Below are 22545 nucleotides of genomic sequence, written 5' to 3'. Positions count from 1 at the left end.
TTATTCTTATTTCTTAGAATCACTGATTGGATACAATCTGGGTCAAATTTGCACTATTCCCAAAGATGTTACTTTCATTTGTTACTACCAAATCTTTCCATACACCACCACCACCTACTGGTTATGCTAACTTTAAAAAAAAAAGATACCCACATTTCTGAATTTATCCTTCATTTACCCCCTCCATTATAACAAAAAACAAAAACGAGGGGAAAAAAGCATTTACTAAAACTAACAAACACACTGATAAAGTCTAAATTCTATGCAATATTTCTGCACCCAGAAAATTAGAATTAAGTGTACATATTATACAAATCACTAAACATTTCTCACTGAATATGCTACTTAAGCAAATTGTGCACAACCTTACTCTCTTTAATTTCAGTGAAAAGTGATGCCACTATTTGAATGTTAAAATGACTGATTGCAAATAAACATCTATGGCAGAGAAACTTAAAAAGCTACTTTGAGTGATAGTAAATTACTCAAATGACTACTAATAGGATTTCTTTTTCATCTGTTATAAAAAAGATTAAGTATTTTAATACTAATAAGTCCCTAACTATTTTAAAATAAATTATTACCTATTCCACATTATTCAATAGAAAGAGCTAAGGACAACCATATTAGACTGGCTATGGACAATATTATCCCCATCCAGAGGAAGAAACAAAACAAAAACAAATACAAAACAAGCCTTCACAATCTGATGAATACTTTATAAAACTATCTCTTATGCATCTTTCCCTTAATCCTAATTCCTCATATTGAAAATGAATAATCTGTAAACATGTTTATCAAAAATATGTATGTACAATGCTCACCTGACTGTTTGGCACTGAAGGGAGGGGGATGGGAAGGGAGGGTGGCCGGAAATTTTGTAACTTAAAAATATATGTGTGCATATGGTTAAAAAATAAATAATAAAAAATTTGATGAACCTAAAGATTAAAGGAAAATATGTGATAAACTTTTAGATATTACACAAAACAAAATTCTGTTACTTTCCAGGAGTCTACAAATCACAGAATGGTAGCCAATGCTTAAAAGGGAAACCTTATAAATCCTTATATGCCTTTAATATATTGTTAAAATGATATTCCACACCAGAGGTCTCTCTTTAATCTGGCTGGAAATGACACACAAACTAGAAAAATGGCATAGACAACGATATTTAAAGAATGGTGGAGGAAATCATCTGTGGCTCATCCAGAGTTCTTCAACTTACTACGTTTTCTGTAATTTGATCTCCAGCAGCCATCTCTAGAGGAGAAGCACTGTGTGTTTGTGTGTGTGTGTGTGTGTGTGTGTGTGTGTGTATGTGTGTGTGTGTGTGTGTTTATGAAATCATTAAATAGTATTTTCCTCTTTTCAACATGTCCAATGATGTAACTGTTCATTCCTTGACATGACTTAGTTAACCAAGTGGCCTAAATGATGGATTAAGGAAGTGTTGAATATGGACTGGTAGAATTATTCGTCAACAAAAGCAATTTGAAATTGAGAATTTTTTTAATAGTTTTTGAAATTCAGGACCCTCTTAAACTTTTACATAAATCGTTTTTCTGTACATATTTCACATTAGCTTTAGTGCTATTATGAAAATAATTCTTACTTCATGGTTACCCTGAAAATTTCTCAGGGACCTTCACTCTTAACTGTCTAAAATAGTTGACCATTTCAGTGGTATTATTTTTAACAAAGAAATTAAAATTGTCAGCACCTTTGATGTGAGAAATTTGTCCCCCTTTTTCTTTATCATCTGTTGACGAATGAGTCAAAAAGATTGATTGTAGGAATTTTGGGACCATGACTTTTCATGAAAGAGGGAAAAATTCTGTTGAGAGAATCTCTATTCTTGAATGAGACTCTGCTATTATCAACTGGAAGAGAAGAGGCAGAAAAATATATGTACAGCTAATTGCTTTACAATTATCTCATTTGATCCTCACAATGGTCTTGTAAGGTTAGATGCTGTTTCAAGTTCCATTTTACAACTGAAATCACTGAGGCAAATGACTTTCCTAGGATGAAACAGTATTAACTGTCTGAAATCAGATTTGAACTCAGTCTCCCTGAATGAATCTCTATCTACTATACCACCTTGCGTAGTAAGATCAGAATTTGTTGAACAATTAATTGGAAGAATACTTAGGAAACACTGAGCCCACATCTGATTAATAAAGCCAAAGCTTCACAAAAGTATCAACACTTCTGATATACAAAAAGATGTTACTTTGAGACAGAGAACTGTAAAGGATAGATAGAAGGGATGGGTAATTGCACTGTGATTAAAGATAGCAAACAGGAACACAGCAGTTAATTTGTGGAAGTCTAATGAAGGAAGGTTCTAGCAAGGTCTTAGAACAATAGTTATTCAGGATTCAATCATGGCAAAAGATTCAATTTAGGATTCTGAGTCACTTTTATCTCCCTTATTCTTAATGTAGCATTAGTTCCCCAATCTATAAAATGGGAACAGTTGCTTTACTTTTTTTATTTTATGTGATTTTTTTGTGAAGTTCAACTAAATAATGTAAGTGAAAATACTTTGAAAATTGCCAGCTCTTATATTCGTGGTACTTCTTGTTCTTTTCTTGGTCATATTGTTTTTCAGGGGAAGGAAACAGGAGAAAATTTGGCATGGGGGGGATGGTATAGAGTAGGTACCTAGAACAATTACAGGGGGAAAGAACTGTTGTTGTTCAGATATTTTTAGTCACATTTCACTCTTCATGACTCCATTTGAGGTTTTTCTTGACTAGGATCCTGGAGTGGTTTGACATTTCCTTCTTCAACTCATTTTACATGTGAGGATACTGGGGTAAGCTGAGTTAAGTGACTTGCTCAGGTTCACACAGCTACTTAAGTGCCTGAGACCAGATTTACACTCAGGAAGATGTCTTCCTGACTAAAAAGTCTAAGATCCAGGTCCATTGAAAATTTGGAAACAATTTAGTGAAACCAGGAGCAAGACTAACTCTATGTTAAATTGGTGAGTGATGAATCCAGGGCTCCCTTTAACCTGCTAGCTTCCAGCCACACTTCTTTCTAGAGTCTAGACTGGGCCTAAGGGTTCTGAGATTCAAGAATTAATAGGATGCAGGAGAGATAGTTCAGAAAGACAACAGTATATCCTAAAAAAAGGCACAAGGTGTCACGAGAATATGTAGCTAATTGCTAAAGGGAAAAAAAATCCTTTTATTCATATCCCCAAACTATCCAATATCTTTGGTAAAAACAGAGCTGCAAAATAGAAAATATTTTCTTTGTAAATCTACAAGATCTTTTATTTTAAAAGAAATGTTCATTTTCAAACATATCTCCTATGAATAGATCAAATTATTATATTTCAAAGTACTATGCATAAAGATGACCCTTGAACAAGGGGATAGATTCATTAATAAAAACTCAAGCAGGTAGAATAGTTCTGTTTTGTGAAGGTTGGAATATATATTTTAAAAACTGGGTATTATATTTAACTAATATTGAAAATCTAATTCCGTCTTTCTCTTTGAATATTTAATATATGTGATTGAAAAGAATTTTAATGATGTTTTGGTATGAAAAATTGTTAGCTTTGTAGGCATTTTGTATGCTTTATTAGTATTAGATTGGTTTCATTAAAAAATAATTAATTTATTTCATTAAAATATTTTAATTTATTTCTTTTATATCCAAACAGTGACTGTGATTTTATTCAAATAAATTTAATCATATATCAATCAATCACAATTTCCTTAGTGGTAGTTATTCTTAGGAAATAGTAATTCTGCTCTTCCTAGAATTTTTCACTTTAGTGAACTGTGTAATTTGCTGCCAGGCCAGGCTTTTGATGATGTGGATTTTTCATGACTTTTTCAAGGATTGTGTCCATTTTTCAAAATGTTAAGCTAAAATTACTTGAACATGTGTTTATGCATGCAAAGTGAAGTGGAAAATTGATTTAATTACTCTGATAACTCAAGCCAAAAGTACATTCTTACCTGAAACATCCAGATTTCAGAAGGAAGAAATATTTTTCTTGTAGTTCTTTATATAATCATCTTATTTCCTCCCCTTCCTTGTTGTGCCATATATATATATATATATATATATATATATATATATATATAATATACATATAATATGTTATATATGTATATATATATATGAATATTTCAAAAATTCAATGATGTCATCATTGGCCACCTAATTCATATTTTATCTAACTGTGAATGTCCTTAAACAAATGTAATACAGTGGAAAGATTACTGGATTTAGAATCAGAGGACCTGGGTAAAAATTCCAACTTTGCTGTTAATTAGCATGATTTTAAGGAAGTATCAACTACTTTTGACCTTATGTTTCTCCTTTTTAAAAATGATGGCAATGGTGATAAATAGCCAACACTTTTATAACACTTTTAACTTTATAAAATATTTATACTTCTTAAATCATTTTATCCCATTAGAGGTGGATCAGATTACTTTTAGTATCCCTTCTCTAATTCTGTTTTCCTGTAATATTTGCTATCCTTAATAAGTGGTCATCAAATTTAATTTCAGACCTCTAATAAAGGGTACCCACTACTTCCTGAGACAAGCCATTTCATTTTTGAAAATTATCATAGGAAGGATTTTGTTGGTGTTGTTTTATATTAAATCTAAATCTGTCCCTCAGTTATTTTTTATTTCTACCTTCTAGAACAAGTTGAATCATTCCTATAAATCTAGCTCTGTGACTCTGGACCTCAGTTTCTTCATTTATAAGGACTTTAGAGACTCTTCTTTCCACATAACTGCTCTTCAAATACTTGAGAACAGTTATTATCAAGTTCTGTCCTAATCATTCTCTACTCCAGGTTGAACAACCCCAATTCTTTCCAAGCTTCTTAGGTCATTCTGCATGACCATCTTTGTTTATATTCCCATTTATTGAATGTCCTTTCTAAACTAGGATGTTCAGAACCTCATATAATTAATTCTTCATATGTGGTTAGCCAGGGCTGAAAGAAGTAAGGTTATCACTTACCTCGTCCAGGATACTACAATCTTTTTGATACTCCCTAAGATTTTATTTGCTTTATTTGGCTTTCATGTCACTGTGTTGATACATATTAAGTTTATTGAATCATAAAACCCTTCAAGTCCTCTGACTATATAGTCAGTTCTTTTTCTAGTACAACCAAGATTTGAACATAGAGTAGATGCACAATAAATGTGTAAATGATTCAGGTTCACATGATGGCTTTATATTTCCATGTGCAAAGGAGAAAAATTGTCACCCCTTTGACCAGAAAAGGAAAAAAAAACTTAAGGCATTTTATAATTTCTCTGACTGTCAACCTATATTCCATTTTTCTCTCCCCAACAGAGAATATGATGCATGTTTCATGTTTATTCTAATGAAATTCCCAAAGAGAAAGATGCTATTTTTTCAAATATAAATTCCAAATAAAAATCTAAATATAAATATAAAGATGAGGACTTTTCTCCTTCAAAATCTCATCCTTTACAATTCAATCAAACTCTTTCTTTTTAATTCATATTTTAATCTGTAATATCTATACCCAATTAAAGTTAATCCTTATTTTGACTTTGTTCTGTTAATAGTAATGTATAATTACACAAATTAACTTCTCAGAACTTCAGTTTCTTTTTCTTTTTCCTTTTGGACTAATATACTCCTACATGGGGTTATCATAAAGAAAGTGATCATTAAATTTAAAAACATGATGCAAATGCAAATTGTAAATCTTACTGCTGTGGTAACCAAACAGATTGCAAAAAATAATGCAACAAAAGTCTCATTCAAAGAAAAAGGAATAGAAGGGAATAGTTTGTAGCAAATAAGTCCTGATTGATCATATTAATGATATTATTATAAATAATGTGCCTATGCATTTGGAAAGTACATAAAGTAAATTTTTAATTTTATATAATTCATCTAAAAGGGGAGTGAGTAGTCACAACTGAATCTTCAAAAAGAAATTTATTAAAAAGAAAACTGAAGATGGGGGACAGAGAATATCTGTTCTAGGAGAGACTTCAAATGCTATATTTTTTTTGAAAGGAAAATAGCAAGATAACTTCAGATGTATGTAGCAGGATAAATGTTATGAAAAGTAACAACCAGCTAGTCACTTTCCATCATACCTGAATAAGAAAGAACCAAATAAATTAAGTGCCAATAATGTCAAGGCAAAATTAAACTTTTTCCCCCCTAACTATAGGCACAATTAACCTGTGAAAATTACTCTCTCTGGATGGTAATGAAGCAAATAGCTTAGTGAGATTGGAAACATATCTGATTCACTATAATGGGATTTTCAGTTAGATCAAATCACAAGATGTATTAGTTCTCCTGACTCAGGGCACACATTGAGAGTCAGAATATTTTTTCCCCCAGTAGTAGGAGGATTTGTGATTTAAAATGCTAGAATGTGCAACACTAAATAAAGAAATCAAATCTCATCCCAATAAACTATTTACTTAGCAAGGTATGCAGTTGAAGAAACAAATAAGTCCAATACTTTCTAAAGTTAAAGACAATGACTATATGACTATTGGTTTATATACAGTTGGGGGAGGGGGCATGAATAGGGGAATTGAGACACCTGGTTTCTTATTGTTGGAGAGGACTGGGGGACAGTAAGGCAAGAGGGAAATGAGTAGTCCTGAGAAATTCCTTAAATTGGCTGATAGTTGGGAAGTGAACTCAGGGAAATATCCAAAAATAAGGTAACTTACATGAAAGCTGAAGATTAATTTCACAAAATAATGGATAAAAGGAAACCTGGAGTTACTTATGCTATTTTTAATGCAATAAATGTTAATATTTGTTGAAGTTACAGCTAAGGTGTTTTTCCCCCCAGAATAACTGGGATAGATCACCAGGAGTATGAAAATTGGAAATTATGTGTCTTAAGTACCTTCTAGCTCATAATTTATATGCTCTAAAGTGCCCTTAAGCTCTAAGAGCTAAGAAAGTTTATGATATTGCATTAATTTAGAATTCCATAATTTATTTTTAAATTTGAGAGCTACTATGCTTTCATCAGCAACTCATTTGAGAATCATAATAATAATAGCTGATATTTATTATTGCAAAAAATAAAAGTTTGATGTCTTCTGTTGCTTACACTAGCTGCTTATTTATTAAGGACTTTCTACTTTGTTAAGTTTTTGCCAGTTCCTAGAAGAAAATTCTTATATACCTGCAATGTACAATGGAAATATTTCGTACTCTCTTCCCTTGAAGTTACTTCGTATATATTTTTTAATTCTGTGGACACATCATACTGCATGTACACATTCCATAAATTATAACCTACTTGAGAGCAGGAGCTATTTCACCTTTTCTTGGCCCTGTGATCCTTAACACGTGGCTATTTAACTTTGAAAGTTGGACCTCTAATGAAGGAGAATCCACTACTTCCTCAGACAGGCTGAGACATTCCATTCTGAATGTTGTTTTTATTATAAAATTTTTATTCTTGTTCTACATTAAACCTAATCTTCCCCTTAGCATTGTTTCTAATTCTCCCTCTAGGATCAATGAGAACAAGATGAATCATTCCTGAAATCCTAGTTGTGTGATAGTTTTATATCTCATATGTCTAACACCTGGCTGATTTTCTTGCACAAGTTTTGGTTGTTATTTTGATAAATTGGTCTTATGATTTCATTGATGTAGAGAAACTCTCCATGAACAAATTTCCTCTGAAGGCAGATAGGTAGTGATTTGCTCTCTATCTTCTTAAAAGATTGCCAGAAAAACCAAAGCATTAATTGATTTACCCACAATTACCCAGCTAAAATCTGCAGTGAGATTTGAACCCAGTCTTCTTGATTCTGAGTCAGCTCCCTAGTCACTGTGCTAGCACCTTTCACATAAAAACTGCTTATTATTTAACTAGGCTCAGACTACATGTGAGTTGGAAAATATTTAATTGATGTATAGAATATTGTGCTTAGTGCTGGGAGGAAAAGGCTAGGAGGAAAAAAAAGTAATCCCTGTTTAACATAACTCAGTCTCATAGGCAAATAATTTAAAGGACATTAATAACACTAAAATGGCTTTGTGATCTCATCTATTGGGAAGTTCTCTTCCTGGTTCTAGACTGAAAACCATCCATGCATGCTTATATTGTGAAACTTTATTTATTCTTTCTCCCTTCCTTTTTTTTTTTCATTTTTGCAAGGCAGTGAGGTTAAGTGACTTGCCCAAGGTCACACAGCTAGGTAATTATTAAATATCTGAGGCTTAATTTGAATTCAGGTCCTCCTGAGTCAACAACCAATGATCTATTCACCTAGCTGCTCTGACTCTATTTACTCTCAAAAGTTGACTATAGAAAGGGCTACCCAACATATTGAAAGTTTTCCTCCATTTTTATTGCCATCCTTAACATATTGATGGAGCACTTTGGTGATGCATCATTTATGTCTCAGTCTTATCAAATATTTGAGTCATCCCTTTCTGTCATCTTTTAATCTTATTCTTTTTTTTTTTTTTGGTGCTCTGCCTTGATTCTCCATTACAACCTGTTCACACCCATGATGCTTTAGAGAATCGATAGCCCCAGAGGGTTACAATAAACATTCCACAATATAAAGTCAGGAATCATAGGTTGTAATCCCAGTATTGTCATTCAATTAACTATCACATTGGGCAAATATTTAGCTTCTTAGGACTTCATTTCTTTTCCCATTAAATGGTAGGACCTGGACCAGATGACCTTCAAGCTTCTTTTCTAGATAATAATTCTGCTTGAATGGTGTGGAATAATATTTCCACTCTGCTCAACTTAAAGTTTTAAGATCTGTATTCATATCCTTGCTCTGCAATTTATTACCTGGACTATCTTGGTCATGTCCTTTAACTCCTGAGTTGCAGTTTTCTCAGCTGTAAAATGAGGTGTTTGTACTCAAAGACCCCTGAGGTCACTTGCAACTACAGATTCTAAATTTTGATTTATCCTTAACCTTTTCTTAGAAGCTTTGAAACATCATTTGCTTTTAGAATGACATATTCAAAATATGAAAATATCTGGATGCAAAGGTTTTGGGGCTACATGATTTTTGAGTTCCTTCTATGTCAAACTTTCTCTGAATATCTTATTCACTTTACGGATAGTGTATACTATGAAAGTATGTATAATTTTCCCTGGAGGTGAATGAATAATGATAATAATAACTATTATTATGATAGTAGTAATTATTATTATTCAGATTGATCTGATGCTAATGTGCAATAACTATTATGAGTCTGTATAAATCATTATGAGTAGATATACTGAATTATAATCTATGTTCCTAGACCCAATGTCCTCTTTTTTCTTTTTTTTACCCCATTAATTGTGCTTCCTATCATTTTCTATGAGAAACACTATTTCCTTCAAAGCATTTTAATACATTAGTTTTAAATGGTGCAAGCAGTTTTGATCATTTCATCAAAATGAGGTTGGAATGAAGGAAGCCATGTGAAGAGAATTTCTCATTCAAATAAAATGATCAAATAAAGAAAAATAGAAAGGGAAGCCAATAACTAAGGTTAATTTAAGCATATCTTAGAAATACTTTATTTCAGAATATTGAACAAAAATACTGCCAACTTTGTATTGGCAAAACTACAAGCACTACCCATTCAAATAATTATTCAAGCAATGAGAGATATAAAATGTGTTTGTTTTAGGCAGCAGCCCTATATTTCAATTTCAGGAAGAGGATCAATTATTTTAACAGTGTTTTGTAAAATAAATATTCTTTGTCAAACCAGGTATCTGAATATCTGTTTCAGAAAAGTGGTTGCTATAATTACATGTAAATGATATTTAGGAAAAAAAGAAGATTCATATTACTTAGGGATTCTCCATCAGATCTTATAGAATAGAAAGAAAATACACAAGGCTTTTTATTGTATATAGTAATTTTTTTTCCTTTTTTTTGGAGAACCAAAATAATAATTCTCTTCCAGAAGCAAAGCTGAGCTGGAAGTAATAAGGTTTTTGGTTTTGTTTTGTTTTTAATAATAGATCTTGATAATGTGGAAGGCATAGCTGTGGACTGGATTGGAAATAATCTCTATTGGACAAATGATGGCCACAAGAAAACAATCAGCGTGGCCAGACTCCAGAAAGCATCTCAAAGTCGGAAGACTCTCTTAGAGGGAGAAATGTCTCATCCTCGTGGAATTGTTGTTGATCCTGTCAATGGGTATGCAAAGAATTTACATTTATTTTTAATCAATTAGAGATAACTTTTTTTTCTTTCTTCCTTTCTGGCAATATATGGGGACAATGACAGATTTAGGACATATTATTTATTTGATTATTTTCTATTATTTTTCAAGTTTGTATCTTGAAATAGAATGGAAAATGAAAACCAAAGACAATCAGAAAAAAACCTGGTCAAAATACATTCTGAAGAAATAAAAAGATTAATGGTAGCATACTTTTCCTTTACTGACATTTTCCGGAAAATTACCTTACTTTTACATTTCAGACTATGTTTTATGATTCAAACACTCAGTTTATTCAATGTACAAGTTATTAACAGGACAACAACTACTCATAGGTGTTTTTCAGTTTTTCTTTTTAATGAAATGAAAAATGAAATTTGTTCTAAACAAATAATGTCTGTTTTTCAAAGGAAAAAAAGGTAAGGTTGTATAAATAGACCAAGGCATAATTCATAATAAGTGTAAATGCACTTTAAATGATATGACATGAATATCACATGATCATACTATTTCTCCCATTCTTTTATCTCAAAATAAACCTTACTTATCTAAATATAAGAAAGTATTAAATAAAAGAATTATTAAATTCCTGAGTTGTCTCCTTTCTCACCTCAATGAATGTAACTCAGTTGTGTTTTTATTTATTTATTTTTTTGACTGTGGCCTAGGTGTTACTAATAGATGGTATTGACCCTAGTAAGCTGCAGGAGTTTCAGAAATAATGATCTGCCTATAATATGAATGTTACCATCTGTGGGTCATTCAGTAAATCTTTATTAAGCACCCGATAGTATGTCAGGCATTTTTTCTAAACACTGAAGACATAAATGTAAATAAAAACAGACAATCCTTGCTCTCATTTCTTGTTCATGATCTAAAATGGGAAGACAATACTCAAAAGAAACTAAAAAGTAAAGGAGTCAGAAAAAAGAAAGCATACTGGAAAGGAGTCAGGTATGGTGAAGGAGCAGGGCATGATGAAGAGCTCCCAAATGGCCCAAAGCATTGTAACTGGTGGGAAGTATAGAGGAAAATTGTGCTGAACCCTTACTTTAAATAAAAGCCCTAGCACCCATGGCTCTGCCCCTGATGAAAGGGTTCAATAAGAGTGGCAGAAGGTACTGATGATGAGTTGCGAATACCATTTAGAATCAATCTTTAGGGTTAATAAAATTTCTAAATGATTAGTTTTCTGGAAAAACTGTAAAGTCAAATTGATTTCCAGCTCAACTATTTCATTGTAGGACTATCAACACATATCCCCAAGTCTTTCCACTTTCTCCTTCCATGGATAGAGGTAAATAGTCCAGCTCCCGTTAGCTTTCAAAGTTAAAAATAGAAATATTTATATCATTCTAATCTCCTCTTTCCTGTTAGATTCTCATGATCCTCTTCTTATTTTCCCAGTAACCTGTTTATTAGCAAATACCCTGAGAAAGTCTTGTCTTGAAATCACAGAATTACAGAAAATCAAAATTGGGAAGAACTTCAAGGCATTTTGACAACACATGTCTGACCAATGATCTATTTTATACAATATCTTTTTTTTTTTAGGTTTTGCAAGGAAATGGGGTTAAGTGGCTTGCCCAAGGCCATACAGCTAGGTAATTATTAAGTGACTGAGAACAGATTTGAACTCAGGTACTCCTGACTCCAGGGCCGGTGCTTTATCCACTGTGCCACCTACTGCTCCTATTTTATACAATATCTTTAAGTGGTCCCCTATTAAAGATCTTTAATAATGGGACACCTATTATCTTCTGAGGAAGTTCACTTTAGTTTTTGAATAATCTAGTCCTATTGGTTAATGCCACTATTATCCATTGAGTCAGTGATCTTCACCTCTGTTCTAATTTGATACGGTGCCAAGAACTCATTGAGGGCAGCAGGTGTTTTCTTTCTTTTCTCTTTAGTTATCTTGTAACTAATTCTGTTATTATTTCCTAATAAGAAGATAATTCACTTTGACAAAGAAAAATAGAAACAAAAATAAGAGTGAGCAGTTAGTTCTATTTTATTTCTATTGTCTGGGATTATCTATATCTTTATTCTAAGCAGCAGACCTTGCTTTGAGTTTGTTGGTGTTTTTTAGCTAAATTTAGTTCTTTGTTGTATTCACTATTCATGCCAAAATTGGTTTGTTATGAAGATAGCACTGTCACTTTTATATTCATTCTCTCTTTTCTTGTTTTGCCTATGTATTTAAATGCCTCAAAAAATTTTAAACTTGTTAAAGAATTTGTGGGTCATCCACACCAGTTCATTTAAAAAGTTCTCTTTTTTCCTTCAGCCTTAAATAAAGTTGTGTCATCCGAATTTTATTCTTCAGAGCTTTTTATGTATCTTGGACCGGTTTTCACCATATAATTTTAAGCCATGGAGTCCTACTTAACTTTTCTATGAACTCTTTGAAATCTATTCTTTGGGCACTAAAATACACATGATTCCCCTGGGGTGGATTCTATTGCCAATTGCTTGGTAGAGCTTTAGAATAAAAATATGAGAATAGATGTCTTAATTTATTTTGTTTTAAATGTTTCATTGAGTTTTAAATTTTTTTACTTTTACTCATTTCATAATACTGCCAAGATCTGTCAGACCCAAGTATAGAGTCATACTTTAAAGGCTGATTAATGATAAAGTATTTATTAGGCACCTAGCATTTTTTGACACCATGTCTAAAGGAAAGAGGTAAAGTTTAAGCAAAGCAAATAGACACATTGACCAATCAGTCATTTATCATATAAATATGAATAAATCTCCTCTTTGTTAGACATTGTAGTAAGTGCTGGACATACAAGAAAAGTAAAAAAAGTCTCTGTTCACACTTCAACAGGGAAGAAAAATACAAACTGTTTCAAACAATCAAGCTATGTACAGGATAAATTAAAAATAATCCAAAGAGGAAAAGTGCTAGAATTAAGAATATAAAGAAAGGCTTCCTATAGAAGATAGAATTTATTTGGGACTCAAGGGGAGCCAGGAGACAGAAATGAGGTCAGGGACCATTACAGATATGGAGGACAACCATCGAAAATGCTCCCAGGCAAGAGATATCATGGAGGTCAGTGTCATTGGCTTGCAGATATAGAGGTAGGATAGATAGTGGGGATCATGGTACATTAAGAAGGGCTTTGAAAGCCAGAGGATTTTAAATTTGATCCTGGAAGTGATAGGGAGCCATTGAAGTTTATTGAACAGGAGTGATCACATGGTCAAATCTACATTTTGATAACTGAGTGGAAGATAGAGTAGAGAATGACTTGTGACCTGAGAGGAGGGACATCATAGCAAGTTGTAGTAGTAGTATTACTAAAGCAACTGCAGGGAGAACTCGAAATGCAATAAATCTAGTAACTTTTTAGGGATGAATTAATTAAATGTTTAACCAAAAATAGCCTGCAAATAATATTATAAATATCCAAATGGCCTTTGACAGAAAATAAGGTTCCCCAGCCTTGTGATAATTTGCAAAATAGAAAGATCATTGACCTAGGACTTGGAAGTCATAGTCCAAACTACTTCTGACTTTACGCAAATTAATTTTTCTTCATCAGCTTCCTTGGAGATAAAATGAAGAGGTTAGATTAAAAAATATATAATGTGACTGGCTTCTAGCCCTAAGATTCTGTGATTCTTTAATTCAATATATGAATTTTCCTAGTCATTTCAAATGGTGATAGAAGAACATCCAGACCCAGGTCAGCTAGCCAACAAGAAAGGGGAACACATAGCAGGCATGTAAGAAATGCTTGTTGATTTCATTTGAATCTCCCCCAAACCCTGACTGAAAAATAATTACTATTATTATAGTACCCATTTTACAGTTGAGGGAACTGAAGCAGAAGTTAAGTGACTTGCCCAGGGTAAAATAACTGCTAAGTATTTGAGGCAGGCATTGAACTTAGAACTCTCTCGTTCTACTCACAATGATCTCATCTATTGTACTACCAAGTGCATCTAAATTAAGTCTTTACTAACAACTTATTATCTTCATACTTAAGCACTAGGGGCGCAAATATAAAAGCAAAGATGGTTATTGCCTTCTAGGAGCTTATATTCTAATGAGGAATCACACATAGGGTAGTGGTGGCCAGAAATATGTATTTTAGTTTTAAAAATACCACATGGGGGTGGCTAGGTGGAGCAGTGAATAGAGCACCAGCCCTAGAGTCAGGAGTACCTGAGTTCAAATCTGTCCTCAGACCTAGTTATGTGGCCTTGGGCAAGCCACTTAACCCCACTGCTTTGCAAAAATAAATAAATAAATAAAATTACCACATGGAAATGTCAAGCCACTGGAAATTAAATGAAAACCTCTAGTCAAGAGCAATGAGAGAATTGATTTGATAATGGTTCCTGAGCAGAAAAGACTGGGGAATGAGGGTGAAAGGTGTTAAGTCCTTCTGTAAGGGAAGTGAAGAAAGCTAAAATGGTTATAGCTTCGTGAATTGGAAGAAGAGTCACTCTACAGAAAGGTTATGGCAGTATTGGTTTCAGAAAAGAAATCTTAATTTTTCACAAGTTTGTCCAGGGTGATCTCCCTTTGCCTTCATTTGTCCAGGATTACAAATGCTACACTGAGATATTTCATGATATATTTGATGGGGGGGAAATTCTGATTTCTATACTATATCTATATTTATAACCTCAGCAGACTTCACTATAAACCACTTCCTATTTAGGGTATTTGTTAAAAGATAATCAAGTATTTAAGTTCTACTAAGTTGGTATCTTCTTATTTAAAATATGCACTTATGTTCAAATACTTAAGTAATACATTTCATGTGATTTCAGCAATATTGGTATTCTTTCCAGTGAGGAAGATCACACATAATCCATCTTCCATGGAATATGAAATATCCAACTTAACTAATCTGTGAAAGTATTGTCCATATCCCAGCCTATATTTACCACAGAGGATACACCACTCAATACATTTAGGTTCTTCCTCAGTGTCTCCTTAATAATACCAATGAAATACCTAGGCCACTCATTAATTAGTTTTTACTCCTGTTATCTGAATGAAAGAAACAAAGAAAAGAAAATCTATTTATATTTAGAAAGCATTGTTGAGACAGCTAGGTGGTGCAGTAGTTAGAACACCAGTCCTGGAGTCAGGAGGACCTGAGTTCAAATCCAGCCTCAGACACTGTGTGATCTTGGGCAAAATCACTTAACCCCCTTGCCTTGGAAAAACTTAAAAAGAAAAAAGAAAATGAGGTTATGAATAAGATCATGCAAATTAAAAAAAAAGCATTGTCTGAGTGTTCAGGGTACAATTTAAAGAACAAGACATGCTTATAGAATAGTTCAGCTGTTAAATTACATGGAAGCATGGTCCTTGGATGTAGCTTTCCAACAGATGATAATGTGTATTGTTTAAGGGTATCTCGTGCACTTGTCTCATAATCATGAAGACCTGAGTTCAAATATGGCCTCAGATAATTTCTAACTATGTGACCCTAGAAAAAGTCACTTTACCTCATTTTTTTATCTGGAAAATGGGGATAATAATAGTAATTACCTGTCAGATTCATCTGAATAAAATAATATTATATTTTCAAAGTGCTTAAAAGCTCAACATAAATTCTAGCTATTGTTTTTATTGATAAAATTTTATTTCTAATGAACCATTTCAAAGGCCAAAGGCCTTGGTGATCAGAACTTTGTTTTCTGGGAATTCAGTAGTTGGCTGTTGAGAAAACAGGGACAGGGTGAAGCAGGATATAGTGGTAAATGGTAGGTAGTAACCCTACCAGAGTTGTGAGTTTGTGCTATTAGATTTGGCAATCTGGAGGATGCTTCACTTCTTTTTCTTAGACTCTAGGTTCTGGGCTATCTCCAATAGAGTAAAATTGTAGGGGGCAGTTGAGGTATTGCTAAAGGTTTGACCTGCCTGGCACATAACATTTCCAATCTGCCTCTCAGGAAGCACTTTTCTTTCTGCTAAATTTCATTTTGCCAAGGAAGAGGCAATTGATCCTCACTTGATGGTAGCTGATGGTAGTGGTAGTACTCATGTTTTAGACCCTTTTCCCACAGATTTACTCCCCAAAATGTTAGGGAACAGAATAGGAACCAGCATGATGTAGAGCATCCTGGGCTGTTTCTAGGGTTGATGAACTTACCAAAGCACATGGTCAGTTCATTTTCTAATTCTATCATACATTTATTTGATTACTTGTTTTTTTCACTTTAAATTCATGAATAAAAGTCATTCGGATTTTTTTGGCTCTGATCACAAGAAGCTCTTTCTTTCCTCTTCAATTTTACCACATGGAATCTGGCTTTCTTCAAGACTAAACTCAAATGTTAAGCCCCATCTTTAGGAATCCTATCCTGGTCTCTCCAGCTGTTAGAACTTTTCCTTCTAAAGTTATATTTAATTTAAACTGCATGTATCTTGTATGTTCTTGCACAGATTGATTTGTATATATGCACATCTCTCTCTCCCATTAGAATATAAGCTCCCTAAAGTCAGGGGATGATTTTGCTTTTTCTTTGTACCTCTAGCACTAGAGTCCAGCAAAAAAAAAAAAAGAATTTAGCAAGTGCTTTTTGGTTGATGAATTCTTTCATAAAGCAGCATAAGGGAGAATGATGAGATTAAATGACATAGTATGTGCAGTACTTTGTAAATTTATATATTATTGAAATATTAGTTATATTTATAGTAGAAATATAATTTGTAGTGGGATTATAATGTCTAAAGAATATTATTGATATGAATAGATTCCTTGAATGAAGCAAATTGGAGTCTTTCAAAGTTAAAATCAAAAGGAAGAAAAAAGACCTGAGTTCAAAGATTGAGATTCTAACACTTGCTAGTTAAATGACCCTGGAAAAGAGTCTTAACATCTCAGTGCTCTAGCCATCATTATTGATTATGTTTATAAAATATTAAGGTTGTGAACACTTTTATGCAGGTAATTCATAATATTTGAATTTCAGCAATGACAATGTAGATTCAGGACAATGAATTGCAGTCCAGAATATCAATTAATTTTTGCCAACATTTCCATATTTAAATCTAAAACCAATGAGATATCTCTATTAATTGTTAATATTTGAAGAAAATCTAAGAGAAAGAAAAATGTTTATCAATAGCACTATGGTCTTCTTTGGAGATTCTGTCATTTGGTGATTGTGGCAAGGATACTCAAACATATAACAAGACACCACTGAGAAACTTTGGGGGTACCCAAAAAGGGGATAATTGTGTAGGATCAGTATACATAATAAAGATACTCTTGGAGGCAGAAGTCTAAAAGGAGGACAGGGAAGAGATGAATTAAAACTTATAATTGAATTAATAACTCAGGGCCTTTCACATGACCTTAAAACAATGCATGGGGGCTGTTTTTGACCCTATCCATGAGAGAACTGGGACAGAAGCCCATGATATTTTTCTCCTCCTTGTAACTTGCACAAAAGATTTTTTTAAGGCAGCTGCTTTCATTTGAGATTGAAATGAAGCTCAAAATCTCAAGGTCAGTTAACCTGCTGTTATTAAAGTTTTGTGCAGTTAAATCATCCTCTGTGGGTTTTGGGGTAGTAATAAGCAGCAATAAAACACAGATAATTTGCATCAGGAAGACAAATTAGACCTGGCCAAACAAACTCAGTATGACTGTGCCCTTTAGAACAAAGACAATCCAATTCCCTACCTTAAAAAAATAATAATTCATCTGAGATTAAATAAAGTCTGGAGTAGGTCATTAACTGTGTCCTGGATTCTCATGTCAGTCATTCTGCTTTTTAATAACATAATTGATTATTTTCTTAGTATTGAGAACAACACTTAAAAACCTGTCATTAAACCTTGAAAAAAAATCATTTCCTAGACATAGTATTCTTTTGAGACTTTGTCTATCCCAGGGGAAATAGAGATTTGACAGTTTTCTGTCAATTTTACCATTGACCTCAACCAACCCAGATAATTTTTTGCCTTAACATAGCCAGATGGACTGTCTACATTGATTAGATTTAGCAGGGAATTGCCAAGTCTACACTTCCCTTGGTGCTTCATTGACAGTGGCATTGGATTATAAATAGGGATACAGAGAAAGAGTAGATTGAAATTATTTTAATGTTATAATCTCTGATCAAGGCCTTTTTGGTTAGATGTCTGATTAAAATAATTTTATGCTTTTATTTATAATTTCTTAGATGGATGTATTGGACAGACTGGGAGGAGGATGAAATAGATGACAGCGTGGGAAGAATTGAGAAGGCCTGGATGGACGGCTTCAATCGACAGATTTTTGTGACTTCAAAGATGTTATGGCCAAATGGTTTAACTCTGGACTCTCACACCAACACATTGTACTGGTGTGATGCCTATTATGATCACATTGAAAAAGTGTTTTTGAATGGAACTAACAGGAAGGTAAAGGACAAATGCTGCTGTTTTTACCCACAGGCTTTTCCTTTTACAGAGCCTTGTTGTGTTATGTTAAAAATACTTTCAAGTTTATTTTTACCCCTCTGAGGTTGCTGCCAATAGTCTCTGTGGGGTAGCCAAAGTCGGCTGAGTTGAAAGCAGTGCAGCTGGCACTCACCTCCAGGAGACCAGGCACAGCTCTCTGCAGTTTGCCAAGGATTTTTTAAGCTTTCAGGACATCAGAGTTGTTTTAAAATCCAGTTTCCATGTATTACATGAAATATTCTATGCCTGAGCCACTCAACTGTATACTCAAAGATCTTCAGAATTTACAGCTGGCATTTTAAACTCACATCAAATTACAAAGTAATTATGGAGCATTTGTTCAAATGGAGAACATAGTGCTGTCAAGGCTAACATCCTAATAAAAAGGTTTAACATAGGTTACAAACTAACTTGTAGCATAAATAAGTTGAGCTCCCAGCCAACTAGCTTATATGGAGGGTTTTCTCTTACCTCTCCCTGGTAGAGTCATTGTCTATTGAGCCAAAGCATGATGCATTTGATGTTAGAAGATAGGTGAATGAAATGGTTATTGTTGGATTGGGGGTGGGGGGAACACAGGTAAAATAAAGACAAGGGCAAAAGAACTCCCAAATTCTCAGTTTTAATACCTTAATCTCCTATGGCACCATAGATAGTAACTATTTTCCATCCAAATATTGGGTTGTGAATTTTACTGTAAATTAATAAAATTCTCTGCAAGTTGTTTCCCATTTCCCAAACCCTTGTAGCTCCATGAAATTGTGTTTGCATCTAAGAACTCCACTAATTAGTTAAGTCAGAATTTTAAAAATTTGAGATACAAAGGCTTATTTCACAGGATAACAATATCTGTACAATGGTGTTCATATAGAAGTGATTCAATAAATGTTCATGAAACTACTCTTAAATAAATCTGGTTATATAGTTATATAGTTATAGTTATATTTTGGTTATATTACATGCATAGCATTTTGGTGAATATCTACTGACTTCATCTACACAAAGTAGAGAATGACAAGTATCAGATAAGTCTTAGAGGGTGGGAATCGGGGATACTTTTGTCAGTACTCTGAAGTTAACTGAGGCAAAATTATAGGTATTTTGGCTCTTAATTACATAGAAATTTTCTTCATTCTCTAATTAGATAAATGAATCACTTACTCTTTGGCCCTTACGTAACAGGATTTGACTGGCTCAAGATGAAAACTTTGTATTAATGTTACCATACCCCATCCTTTTTTGTTTTAAAATTTTTAATAAATCATATGAATACAATTAGTACTATAATCAAGCACTGTTATATATCTCACTTTTCACTAGTAATTCTGTTCTTCTAATCAAAACTAATGCTCTGTTGCAACTCATGATCCAAGTAATGAAATTTTTTTAGAAGAGCCTCAACAATGATAGTAATATTTTCTTTAGTAAGGGCTATTAGTTTTCGGTGGAAATTCTTCCACTCTTTTCCCATCATTAATTTACATTTGGCAAAAACCCAAAGGAAATACTGGAGTTTATGGTTAGCTCAGAAGTATACATAAGGATAAGCTGTCTATAAATGGTTAAAGGGAAGATCCAGCTCCTCATTTATTTAGAACATCTCATATGTCAGATACTAGTGGTATAAAAAACCCAGGATGCCTTTGGGGATATTTTGACACAAACATATTAATAACTCTGACTCTATCCACTGAGTTGGGGAGAGAATGGTGCTACATGATTAGAATAAAAATATTCTTCATTGGATAGCCCAGTTAACCAATAACAACTCCCCCTTATACCTAGGTTGAATAAACTTTATTCTAAAATGAGTATATTACAAAATTCTAAAGTCTCACAGTTTATATTTCCTAGTACCATGAATCTTTCCAGTATGAGGACCCATCTCATAGCAGTTTCTTCCACAGAAATTTCCTGAGAGATCTAAGTGCATGCAAGTCTCACAAAATCCCATCTTAGTCACAATTCTGATTCCTTACCAGTCATATTCAAAGATGTCTTCAGCTGATGTTTTTCCCCTAATATGTGATCTCTTTAAATCCTTTAAAATATCTACAATTCTCTTTTGGAAGTTTTGATGCACAATATGGAAGAATAGAATTTTCTCTTTTGGTTTGGTTGATTACCTTGGAGTCTTTATTAAAAGAGATTACCATTCTAGCAAGTTCCACTAAGTATTTCTTCTTCTTGAGGCCTATCTTCTCTATCTATCCACATATATAGAGACTTACCAAGGAGTAAATTGATAAATACTCTCTCTCTAAGATAACTCAATTCCTACCTGGGGCTAGATTCGATATGTCAGTATTTAGTAAACATTTATAAAAAAAATTAAGCATTTACTTTATACCAGATTCAGTGCTAAACTGAGAAGAGAGGTCTTGACTATAAGCAATTCACAGTATAATGGGGAAGACAACAAGTCAAGCAAATAAATAAATAAAACAAGCTAGATATGAGATAAATAGGGAATAAATCATAGAATGAAGACATAGAATTTAGAAGTTATGAGAAAGACTGTAAACAAGTGACAATAAATACCTCTCAGCCCACAGGTGATCCACAACATAGTCCAGTGTAATCTGAAGCAGATTAAAATATAATTGGCAAATATTTAACAAAATAGATAAAAATACAAAAATATGGATAACAATAGTATATGGTTTTCTAAGTCAACACACAGCCTGCAGAAATCCTTATTTTTGATTTATTAGTCTCATTCCTATATGGGTTTGATATCAATAATGTAGAAGAATTTTAGTTAAGGCATGAAGGAAACCAAAGTATTCAGGAGGCAGAGATAAGAAGAGCAATTCAAGTATGAGAGATTGCCTAGAGATAAAAGATTGAATGTCTAGGTTTTGGAACTGCAAGGATGTTAGTGTCTTTGGATCAAGAACTTCATGGATGGGAATAAGGTATAAGAAGACTGGAAAGAGCTCTGTGTTTGTGTGTATGTGTGTGTGTGTGTGTGTGTGTGTCTTTGTGTGTCTGTGTGTGTGTGTGTGTGTATGTGTAGAGGGGTAGGGGACTGAATGACATGGCTGGAGATGTATATAGCTAAATGGAGAGTGGATTCTAGTGGGAAGAGACTTCTGGAGGCTATAAACTATTGAAATAATTCAGGCATGAGATGATAAGAGCTTGATCCAGACTGGTCACTGTGTCAGAGATGAAAAAAGGATATATTTGAGAGATGTGACAAGCCTTGTCAAAAGATTGGATATTGTAATGAGAAGTATTAAAGATCTAGAATGACATTTAGATTACCAGCTTTGGGAATTTGGAGGATGTTGGTACCCTTGATAGTAATGGATGTTTGGAAGAATGGAAGGTTAGGAGGAAAGATAAAAAAGTTCAATTGTGGACATGTTGAGTTTAAGCTATATAATGACCATTTGATTTGATATTTATGAAAGTCACCTGGAGATGTTGTTGAGACAGGATAGATATATTTGAGAATCATCAGGATAGAGATTACCAAGGAAAGTAATTTAGAGAAAAAAGATAAGAGCCACAGGCAGAGCCCTAAGGGACAATAAGGGTTAGAGAGAGGTTGGGGGTGAGGGGTAGGTAAGGCAGGTCCATATGCTCAATTCTTCAAAATCAGTGGTGAGACTCAGCTGTGCCTCATCTGTCACTCCATCACCCTATGTCCCTGGAGAGGAGTGACCTGGAAGAGGATCCAGCCGAGTAGGCTCATAAGGAGTAGTCACATAAGTAGGAAAGCCAGGAGATAGTGGTATCCCAAAATCTAGAGAGAATGGAGTTTCAAGAAGGTGATGAACAATGCCAAAGGCTACAGAGTAGCAAAGAATGAGGATTAAGAAAAGACATTGGGTTTGGCAATTAAGAGTAATTCAAAAGAGAATATTTTCTGTGGAATGATG

The 22545-nt window shown here is 33.5% G+C and overlaps 1 protein-coding gene across 4 annotated transcripts in view; it reads left to right on the top strand.

The window, feature by feature from the left end:
* Positions 1-22545, top strand: part of LRP1B (LDL receptor related protein 1B) — a 2479914-nt gene that overhangs the window by 1488950 nt on the left and 968419 nt on the right. For all 4 annotated transcript variants that reach the window (XM_074215080.1, XM_074215079.1, XM_074215078.1 and 1 more), the window contains exons 12-13: positions 10019-10199; positions 18397-18616. In XM_074215080.1, the coding sequence (XP_074071181.1) occupies positions 10019-10199; positions 18397-18616 (401 nt within the window). The remainder of the gene's footprint in view (positions 1-10018; positions 10200-18396; positions 18617-22545) is intronic.

The sequence above is a fragment of the Macrotis lagotis genome, chromosome 1, assembly GCF_037893015.1.
Source record: "Macrotis lagotis isolate mMagLag1 chromosome 1, bilby.v1.9.chrom.fasta, whole genome shotgun sequence".
Taxonomy (NCBI): domain Eukaryota; kingdom Metazoa; phylum Chordata; class Mammalia; order Peramelemorphia; family Peramelidae; genus Macrotis; species Macrotis lagotis.
Note: the sequence above shows the minus strand (reverse complement) of the source record. Positions and strands in the feature narration are given on the sequence as shown.